At 35.8% G+C, this 11,759-nt stretch overlaps 1 protein-coding gene across 1 annotated transcript in view; it reads right to left on the bottom strand.

Moving 5' to 3' along the window:
• Positions 1–2,477: 2,477 nt before the first annotated feature.
• Positions 2,478–11,759, bottom strand: part of LOC133191147 (zinc transporter ZIP6-like) — a 30,715-nt gene continuing 21,433 nt past the window's right edge. The window contains exons 7-9 of the mRNA XM_061326854.1: positions 7,262–7,600; positions 6,665–6,852; positions 2,478–4,934 (exon numbers count right to left, since the gene is read on the bottom strand). Coding sequence (XP_061182838.1) covers positions 4,785–4,934; positions 6,665–6,852; positions 7,262–7,600 — 677 coding nt within the window. The 3' untranslated portion in view covers positions 2,478–4,784. The remainder of the gene's footprint in view (positions 4,935–6,664; positions 6,853–7,261; positions 7,601–11,759) is intronic.

The raw sequence follows: 11,759 nt of genomic DNA, 5'->3' as shown, positions 1-11,759 counted from the left end.
AAACTGTGTTGAACAAGTTGCACATGTCTGCACAATGATTCAGTTCTTTTAGGTCATTTCCTAGGTCGTCTGTAGAAATGATTTCATTACTTTTACACTGTTTGAAATGATTTTTTAAAGACGAATATTTCCGTTGTCTTTCAGTGGTAGTTCAAGTTGTATTTTTCTCATAAGGGTCACTGCTTCAGCTTCAGTGGGAATGGAAATAAGTCAATCATCAACGTCGACTGTAAAAATCAGCGCTTCTCGCAAAAGTCCAATGGTTATAGATATAAAGAGGACAGATATAATTTAGAATACCTTACTTTTTAGGCCCCCGTAATCGAAGATTTGGAGGCATAAAGGTTTGCTCTCTCCGTCCGTCCTTCTATCTGTCTGTTTATCTGTTTGTTTGTCCGCAAACAACATTAACCTTGCCAGTAACTTTTGATTGGTTGGAGCTATGGCGTTATTTCACAAACGCATTTCTTGTGACAAGTTCTTTCTTTGGGTACCATTATATTTGACCTCTTGATCTTGCCCTTAAAGTTAGACCCACTTTTGCAAAATTTTACCAAACTTAAATCTTGGCCATAACTTTTGAAAGATTGGTGCTAGGGTTTTCATACTTTACATGTATATTTTTGTGACAAGACCTTTCCTTGAGTACCAACAATTTTGACCCTTTGACTTTGACCTTTGAGTTCGATTTACTTAAGAAAAACTTTAACCTTTGACATAACTTTGGAACAGCTAGGGCTAGGGCTTTCATATTTTACAGGTATATTCCTTGTGACAAGATTTTCCCTTAAGTAACATTTATTTTTACCCTTTGACTTTGGAATTTGACCCATGTTTGAAAACCTTTAACCAAGGTCAAGTGTTTTGAACAGTTGCAGCTATAGCTTTTATCCTTGGCTTTGGTGCTTGACATACTTTTGAAAAACTTTATTCTTGGCCGTAACTTTTGGATGCTTGGTGCTAGGGCTTTAATATTTCATATGCATATTTCTTGTGACAGTACCTTCCCTTGGGCACCATCCATTTTGACTCCTTGACCTTGGCCTTGGAATTTGGCCTACTTTAGAAACGAATTAACCTTGGCTTTATCTTTTGAACAACTGGTGCTAGGGTTTTCATATTTCACATGTGTATTTCTTGTGACAAGGCCTTTCCTTTGTACCAACAACTTTTATCTTTTGACCTTGATCTTGGAGTTTGACATCTTTTTCAAAACTTTAACCTTGGCATTATCTTTTGAGTGGTTGGTGCTATGGCTTTCGTAGACCTTTTTCTGTTTTCATGTGAAGTAGAATTTATTCAAAAACTAGATATATCGACGACATTTATGAACAATATTCATTTTCCTTCCTACATTGATTCGATATACCTTTTGAACTCGAGATAAAAGATACCACAGAGTCTGACACATCTGTTTCATATTTGGATATTTTACTAGAAAAAGACTTTATGATAAACGTGATGATTTCAACTATTCTTTCGTCAGATTCCCTTATTTATGAAGCCTTATACATGTATATCATTATCACCTGCATATGGAGTTAATGTCTCCAAGTTGAGAGAATACTCTATGTAAGAACAATTTCTGAAACGAGGCAAGCTATTGACAAATAAGTTTATGAAACAAGGATAACAACTGTCTCGTTTAAAGTCAACATTTCGCAAATTCTATGATCGATACAATGACCTTGTCAACAAATACAATCTATCGGTATTAGCGTTTTTCATTGTTAGACCATTATCTATACAATGGATTGTCTACAGATTTTTTTCCATTTACCCGATCATGACAAAGAGCGTATGGCGGTTGTGATCGGTCGACAGCGGATGCTTACTCTTCCATGGCTCCTGATCCCACCTCTGATGTTTTTAGAGGCCCGTGTTTGCTCTGCTCCAAATTTTTATAGTTTTAATAGACTTTTGAGCTTGATAACTGTTCGTTATCTTCCTATTTCATTTGTATTCCTTGTGACAAGTCCTTTCCTTGGGTACCAATAAATTTTGACTTACTTTTGAAAAACCTTGACCATAACCTTTGAACGCTTGGTGCTTTGGCTATATCTTTTGAACAGTTGGTGCTAGGGTTTTCATATTTCACAGGTGTATTCCTTGTGATAAGGTCTTTTATTCAGTGCCAATAATTTCACCTCCTATGTTGAACTTGGGAGTTTCAATTACTTTTGAGAAACTTTAACCTTGATCCTAATCTCTGAATGGTAGCTATGACTTTCATATTTCACAGGGTTACTCCTTGCGACAAAACCTTTCTTTGAGTACCAACATTTTTTATCTCTCATCCTTGACCTTGGAGTTTGAACTGCATTTGAGAAACTTTAACCTTCACTATTAGCTACCATAAGGGGGCATCAGTGTTTCACAAACACATCTTGGGTCATAATAAGAGGGAATTGAAAAGGTACAATTCATATGCAATCCTCACTTTGGCACAATGATGAAAGCAGACAGAAAACACATGGTTTGTGCACGTGTAATTCTAGTTTTATTTAAAAAAAAAAAAAAAACATTCCACGTGTGCAACCTCATTATTTCAGCAGTGATTTTCATATCAGAGGCAAACTTATTTTATAAATCAGTCATAATTTGCTTTTGTTCATATAATGCCTTGAAAATACGAGATGTAAAAACATATTTTCAAGCACATGATTGATATACATACTCATTTTGGAATTTAAAAAAACCCACCTGTTTCTACATGTACAACATAGGCATCACCATTTCCCATACAGATACAACTTATCGACAAATATTTCTATAAATTTATTTTGACAGATTTCAATTTACTTATAAATTATCTGATTCCATGTGTTTATGCATATTATTCACATCAGTTATCTTAAAAATCAAACATCAATAAAGCTTAGAAAATAACTCATAACAGAAAAAAGATCCAAAAATTATTTATCTATTGTGCTAACAGTAAATTTTTTTAAAAGAATTGTAAATTAATCCACTTCTTTGCAAAGTTTGAATTACTTGTCAGATATGTAAAAATAAATTGTAATTTGTCAACTGCATAATTATCTATATATAAAATAAACAATGCCTACCATAAAGAACTTATATTTTTCTTATAATTATGTAAACAAATGACATTGGTTGTTTGAAAAACAATAAATATTCAGAATTTCTGAATCTCTATCAGATCTCTGTCTTCCAATGACGGGAAAGGGGGTGGGGGGCATTTAAAAACTACTGTGAAAAATTGTTGTGGTATATTATGCTTAATAGTAAGTAAGTTAAGTATAAATCAAAATACATTTCTTTTTTTTTTTATCTACTAAGAAATTATTAAAGATTTATTTTTTGGTCGTAATGGGATTTGAGAGTAAAATGATGTGCAAAGCCACAAAATGAATGAACATACAACAAGTGAAAAGAGATTATTTCTATCCTTGTCACTGACTGTTTCTTCAGAAAAATAAGCGATGGGCCACAACTCTAATACTGTAAACCAACTTTTATTCGCGTGCGAGATATATTCGCGACCTACTTTAACTCGCGAATATTAATTGCCATGATCCATTTATTTTGCTTTGTATTTTCTGAGTCGTGAAAATTAATCCTCGCGGATAAATTTCAAAATGATGAGTAAAAGATGACGTGAATAATAGTTGGTTTACAGTAACTTTTCTCACATGTTTGAATCCAGTGAGTAGCGATGAGATTAATCAAATTTTTCTCATAATTATTGACAAAATTTGTATATAACTATAATTCAATGTACCCTATACTTTGAAATCTGGCACATGTTCTTATAGAACACATGGTTCATCTAACATTAATGTTCTGTGTATAACTTGTATTCAAATACAAACTGTTTCTTGTATAACTTGTTTTCAAATACAAATTGATAATTCTTATATAATTCATATTTAAATACAATTCTTTTAATTCAGAAATTTCTAAATACTTAAAAAAAAAAAACAAACAAACAGCGCTGATAAAGCAAATATAAAGAAGAAAAAAAAAACACATCTAAAATTTCTCTGAAACTTGGACATCAATATTTGTGAAATGGGACTACCATACTTATAAAAACCAGGGTTGTTCTACAGGGACTAGTGTCTAACAGGACCGAATAAAGCAAGGGAGTAAAGCATTACTTGTGTACTACCAGAAAATTCAGTTTGCCCATTTTAGTCTTCGCAGACAGTGTCACTTTCTGTGGCTAGATTACAAATATTTATCATCATGAATGGATTTTTCAACAGCAATACATGAAGATGTCACAAGGATTTGTTCATTTACATTTTTTTGATATAATTCTTGATCAATTAATAATTTTTCTTCAGATTTGATAAACTGTAATAATCCCCTGCTTTACTTAGCCATCTTGTCAAATATTCTATAATTTCTTTTTGAAATTTACTCTTTACAAATGGCTATCATCACAGTATATTTTAAAACATCCTCATTTTATAAGCTTTAAAAAAGCAACGATCACATATATAAGGTGTCAAAACTTGTTCATATGAATGTATCAGGTGTTATGGACCACAATCAATGATGGACTAACAGAGAATAATAATATAGATATGTTGGATTCTTATGTACCTTTTTTGATTTGCATTAAAAGAAATTCCTGTCATCTAATTAATAAACCAGAATTCAATTTATATTTGTACCGAAGTGTTTACCAAATGACTGAATAACAGCATAAAAATGATATAAAAATATTCTTTGCTATGAAATACAACACCCAAAATGTGCAGTAAATTCTACCTAAGGACATTTATGAATCAAACAAATATGACATGATATGACTATGGCTCTATGAAGTTCATCAGTTCATGTTCAAATATGGCAATCAGAAACATAATTCCAGACCCTGTAAACAAACCGCAGACCTGCAGAAATAAATGGAAGAATGGGTTCTCTCCTTTCTTTGTCCCCAAGGAAGTCAGCTCTGGCAACTGAAAAATTCACAGAGAAAAGTGAGAAGTTATGATATATAAGCTACATCATTGAGACATACATGTATAAAGTCAGATTACAACAATTCGGATGGGCAGAGGATGTGCAGCATTTTAATAGGAATAACAGCAAATGTGTGGATACCCATTTTTACCAGTTTTATAGTCATGAACCAATTGATTGGTTTCCCAATGGGCACTGATCTTGATTGAAGGCTCTCAATGGCTTTATTCTTAAGGACTAAGTTTTAAATCTGGATTTAAATGTTTTTTTGTCAAATATAATAAAACAATTTGAAAAGTATAGGCAAAGGAAATAGAAGTACCGTAAATGTTTCCATCATTTTTTAGGTTTGATTGAATTGAGTACTCAAAGGTCTCAATTATTCAATTCTGGTAAAGTAAGCTACGAAAACTATTAGGATTTCTTTACTTGGAAAGTTATCTCTCTTAACAGAGGGTCAGTCCCCCTTAATATTGCTTGTACAAATGGACATATACTATTCTAATAATAGTATTAACTGTTCATCAAAAATGAGATTGGCAACAATGACTTACTACAGAAAACATTTTTTAAGTTTATACAGTTGATGTGTTCAATATAACACAAGTTAAGGGGCAATCTAATTAAAATTAGATGTTCCAAATCCTCTACCGCTTCTCAAACATCTAACAACATCCCAATAGGGGTCACGTCAGAGCGACCTTTCGATTATGAATAAACATAAAAATTTTGGCCAATCAGATTCAACCTTCTGTATATGATTCTAAAATTAGTTCCACGACTACAACTTTACATTAATGATGCTCAGTACACTGTCTTACGTTGAATTAAAGTAATTTTGGTATAAATTGAATGTATAGTCCGCCAATCTGGCATTCTTACCTGAATAACGCAAACGAAAATGCACAAACTACTATATATCCCGCACGTCACATTCATATATTTACCATGCATATTTTGTTTACTACGGAACCCCTCGGGCATTTAGGTTTGGCAATAAAAAAAGAAACGCATCCAAACTATAAGTCAACATTTCGGAGACGGCGATTTCATTGGGTAATCGAAAGGTCGCTCTGACGTGACCCCTAATGGGATGTTGTTAGATGTTTGAGAAGTGGTAGCGGATTTGGAACATCTAATTTTAATTAGATTGGTTAAGGGGTAGATAACTTTTTTCAGTATTATATCAACTCGCCCATGTAAAGTGCAAGTTTTTTAAAATTCTGCAGCAGTGCCAAACTGATAATACAGTAAAACCTCTTTCGATCGAACTTGATAGGACTGAAAAAAACTTTGAGATATACCAGGGTTCATGATACTGAGGGTAAAATACAAAGAGAAAAAGTAATATAGAGACTTCCAAATGACTTCATATCCATGATATTCAAGATTTTAGTGTTTGAGATACCAAAGTTCAACTGTATTACTGTAGATTCCTAAATATATGCGAGGAATTAATTATCGCGAAATTACGCGAGAAGCACCACTAGCCAAATAAAATTACTGGCTTTTATATTTATGGTGCTAAAATCAATGTAAAATCTCTTGATAAACTGTCCACGGCAATTTGACATCGAAGAGCCATTTCACAAAAATAAGTACTCGCAAAAAATAAGGAATCTACAGTACGTATTTGTTTATTGCTAGAAACTTTAATTATTAATTTATTTGCCAATAAACTTAATATCATATTTTTCCACTTATTTATCTTCCAAAATATGCTCACCATATCAACAAAGGCAATGTAAAGGAAGATTCCACCAATGGCAGCAAAGATCCAGAGAGTAGAGGTACCAAAGTTCCCAATCAGAACACCAATGATCATACCACAAAAGCCCAGTACTGATGATACACAGTTGTAGATGATAGCCTGCTTTACTGTCATCCCAGCCCTCAACAAGACTGCAAAGTCACCTACAACAGCAGGGGGCATCATTTACTTCACAATCATTTAATAGATTAACTAAGAACTTTATTCAATTTCAAGCATAGAGACCCAATGCTTTACTATAATACAAAAAAAATTCTCAAAGTTCATATACTTCAGAATGGGCTTTGCAAATGTGAGATATTCCTCTAAGTTTTGGTTGGAGAATGGTCAATATTTAAAATTTTATTAGTTTGAAAGAGTTCATGGAAAAATAATAACTATCGATTATTCTAATAAAATATTTCAAAAAATATATTTCAAATTTTGCTTCATTTACTTTAAAAATGTTATAAACCTGACCCAAAGTAAATTTAAGAGATAAGAGCATGTAAAATTAATCCAGTTAGTTGAAAAAAAATGTCCTGGTAGCTACACATAAATATCTCTTCTCACCGATCTCATGTGGAAGCTCATGACAGAAGACAGCAATAGAGGTGCTGATCCCTCCCGTGATGCTGTTGGAGAATGCTGCACCAACGGCAAGACCATCACTGAAGTTGTGGATCCCGTCCCCAAGGATGACCATCCAGGCAATAGCAGACACAGTCTGAGGAACAGTATTACAGCGACTGTGTGAGTGACCGTGAGAAAAGTCCAGGACTTTATCATGAGTGTCTTCCTCCTCACAATGGCCGTTCAATTTTGTCTCCTCATTATTTTGATCATCAGTAGCATTTTCATTCAGAAGGTTACATTCTTCTTTGTGGAACTCAACAGCATAGTTCTCCAAGGCTGAAATGGATGACAGTTTGTACAATAAAACAATTAAGGATAAATGTACCATCATCACTGTAGCATCTTCCTTACAGCATTTAATTATTAAATACAAGTGTTGCCACAAGTCATGAATGACTTGCCCAATAATAACAGTTCTTATGCAGTGTGAAAAAAATGAACCTTGTTACTTTACTCTGAGCTAATGTCAGAATATGACAAAAGAAAAATATCATGAAAACTATAAATAATCCTTAATACTGAAAGAGCTGTCAGAGAGGTCATTAGGTATTGTCTAAATCGATGGCTTTCATCAGTAATATGTGTGTGTGTGTGCGTGTATATATATATATATATATATATATATATATATATATATATATATATATATATATATATATATAAAGCACTAAAAATGACCAACGACACGAACAATAATCAATTGTCAAATTTTCGGGACAACCTGTCCCTTCCTCAGGACAAAGAAAAAAGTTAAGAAGTCATAAAAACAAAGGAAATAGAGAAGCAAAAACAACTAGCACTACTACTAAACTACCAAACACTAAATATTTACAAGGTTACATGTTTAATTTGGAGTTTATAAACAGTTGTGAACAAAGAAATCCGGAGCGCTATGAATTGCATCCGGTCTATTGGGTGTACTCGGTGAAGTGTGATTTACATAACGGAACGAATTAATTATCGCTAATTAATTACGGCCAACAGTAAATCGTACATTGTCTCATTCTCTCAAAATAGCGTAACTCTACATGATAAAAAGAAATTAAAGAAAGATAATATGGAAGGACAATTTTGAGATATGAATTTGGATATATTATAAATTTGGAAATCGGAAAAAAGAAATAAACAAAAATGTGAGCTGTAAATATTTGGGTTGGTTGTTCCAGGATTATTAATATGAATTAACGGTAAAGTTTACACTATATAGAGACAATGAACTTGTTTGTTACGATTCGGGATTGGGTCTAGTTCACGTGAAGTCATTAAGTTTGTTAATACCATTAGGGCGGAATGACTTCAGCCTGTGCATCCAGAACTTTTCCTTGCCTTTTCTCTGCGCGTCTGTCCATCTTGGATTATGGTCAATAACCACTACTGTCATGTCCTCCCATTTGTGACCTTCAAGGTTGAAATGTTCCCCAACGGGTTCATTGAGTTTTTTGGTCCTAATGGTAGAACGGTGATTATTGACTCTCCTGCGGAGATCTCCTGTTTCACCAACATACTGTTTGGAGCAAACTTTGCAGCTGATGAGATAAATGCAGTTGTCTGTTTGACAGGACAAATTCCCTAGTATTTTGTAGCTGCGGCCTGTAACGGGGCTGTTAAAACTGTCTGTGTCAGAGCTGTACTTACAGAGAAGACATCTTCTGTCAGAGCAAGTTTTAAAGCCCCTGTTAGGTAATGGATTGTCCAATCTGGTTCTTACTACCATGTCCTTCAGGTTCCTCGGGCGCTTGTATGCAGCCAATGGGGGCTCCTTAAAGACCTCTGCCATTCGTTTATTTGAGTGGAGAATTGGCAGATTCTTTTGAAGGATACCGCTGAGGTTCTTAAGGACGGGATGGTATGTGGTTACCAGAGGGACCCTGCCGCTATTGTCTTTTTCCTTGTAGCATAATAGGTTTTGCCTGTCATGTCCCGCCATCTCATCAATAGCAGTTTGTACGGTGCGGGCATTGTAGCCTCTCTTGCATAAGTGGGACTTAAGGAGACCGCTTTGTTCTTGATATAAGGCAGGGGATGAACAGATGCGCCGAATTCTGGTGGCTAGACCCTTAGGCACACCCTTAAATGTGTGTGGGGGATGACAGCTAGTAGGCATAAGATACAGATGGGAATCTGTGGGTTTCGTGTGGAGACCTAGAGGAACACAAACTCTATCGGCCAAAAAGTGACTGGGAACCTGCACCTGGCAAATGCGGAGCCCTTGAGTCGTATATTGACGCCGTTGAATCAGACATAGAGAAACTCCTTTCAATGCCAGACAAGGCTCCCGACAATTTGAGTAAGGAAGAGAGATCCGCCTTACAATCATTAAAGAATTGGGATGACATTGTAATCAAGAAAGCAGACAAAGGCTCTACAGTAGTAGTGCTTGATAAAGAGACGTACATGGCGGAGGCCCATAGACAACTCTCAGATGAACATTTCTATAAGAAACTGGACTCTGACCCTACTAAAGAATTCTCCACCGCCATCACCAAAACTCTTGACGAAATGTTTGAGAAAAACGAGATTGGTATCAATGTCTATGAGACACTCAATCCTATTGACTGTAGACCAGGACAATTTTATCTGCTTCCTAAGATACACAAAGAAGGTATGCCAGGTCGCCCTATAGTTAGCGCTATTGGACACCCCACGGAGAAAATTTCTGAATACATCGATTTACATCTCCGTCCACACGTAGAGAATTTGCCATCCTATCTCAAGGACACCACGGACTACATTAACAAGACGCCCTCTACTGGCCTTCCAGATCATACCCTTCTCGTAACTATGGACGTCACATCTTTGTACACCAATATTCCGCACGATGAGGGTATCGAAGCCTGTAGAGAAGTCTGGGATAGTAGATCCATACAAATTCCTTCTACCGAGTCCCTTGCCAAGCTCCTTGAACATGTTCTCAAGTATAACAACTTCATGTTTAATGGAGAACATTACCTGCAGGTTAATGGCACTGCTATGGGTACGAAAATGGCACCATCTTATGCCAATATTTTCATGGGCAGACTTGCTACTTCAAGCACCATTTAGGCCCCTTAGCTGGTTGCGTTTCATTGACGATATAGAGATGAAGTGGGTGAAATTTCGCGAGAGCCTCGAGGCATTCATTTCGTTTGCCAACACCTTTCATCAGTCTATCAAATTTACAGTAGACGTATCTAATTCGAAAAACATATTCCTAGATACTACATCTACCCTGACTGATGGTGAAATCGAGTTCAGTCTCCACACAGAAACCCACAGATTCCCATCTGTATCTTATGCCTACTAGCTGTCATCCCCCACACACATTTAAGGGTGTGCCTAAGGGTCTAGCCACCAGAATTCGGCGCATCTATTCATCCCCTGCCTTATATCAAGAACAAAGCGGTCTCCTTAAGTCCCACTTATGCAAGAGAGGCTACAATGCCCGCACCGTACAAACTGCTATTGATGAGATGGCGGGACATTACAGGCAAAACCTATTATGCTACAAGGAAAAAGACAATAGCGGCAGGGTCCCTCTGGTAACCACATACCATCCCGTCCTTAAGAACCTCAGCGGTATCCTTCAAAAGAATCTGCCAATTCTCCACTCAAATAAACGAATGGCAGAGGTCTTTAAGGAGCCCCCATTGGCTGCATACAGGCGCCCGCGGAACCTGAAGGACATGGTAGTAAGAACCAGATTGGACAATCCATTACCTAACGGGGGCTTTAAAACTTGCTCTGACAGAAGATGTCTTCTCTGTAAGTACAGCTCTGACACAGACAGTTTTAACAGCCCCGTTACAGGCCGCAGCTACAAAATACTAGGGAATTTGTCCTGTCAAACAGACAACTGCATTTATCTCATCAGCTGCAAAGTTTGCTCCAAACAGTATGTTGGTGAAACAGGAGATCTCCGCAGGAGAGTCAATAATCACCGTTCTACCATTAGGACCAAAAAACTCAATGAACCCGTTGGGGAACATTTCAACCTTGAAGGTCACAAATGGGAGGACATGACAGTAGTGGTTATTGACCATAATCCAAGATGGACAGACGCGCAGAGAAAAAGGCAAGGAAAAGTTCTGGATGCACAGGCTGAAGTCATTCCGCCCTAATGGTATTAACAAACTTAATGACTTCACGTGAACTAGACCCAATCCCGAATCGTAACAAACAAGTTCATTGTCTCTATATAGTGTAAACTTTACCGTTAATTCGTATTAATAATCCTGGAACAACCAACCCAAATATTTACAGCTCACATTTTTGTTTATTTCTTTTTTCCGATTTCCAAATTTATAATATATCCAAATTCATATCTCAAAATTGTCCTTCCATATTATCTTTCTTTAATTTCTTTTTATCATGTAGAGTTACGCTATTTTGAGAGAATGAGACAATGTACGATTTACTGTTGGCCGTAATTAATTAGCGATAATTAATTCGTTCCGTT

The sequence above is a fragment of the Saccostrea echinata genome, unplaced genomic scaffold (genome assembly GCF_033153115.1).
Source record: "Saccostrea echinata isolate AGI-Se365-2 ecotype Australia unplaced genomic scaffold, CSIRO_AGI_Sech_v1 ptg000023l, whole genome shotgun sequence".
NCBI lineage: Eukaryota > Metazoa > Mollusca > Bivalvia > Ostreida > Ostreidae > Saccostrea > Saccostrea echinata.
Note: the sequence above shows the minus strand (reverse complement) of the source record. Positions and strands in the feature narration are given on the sequence as shown.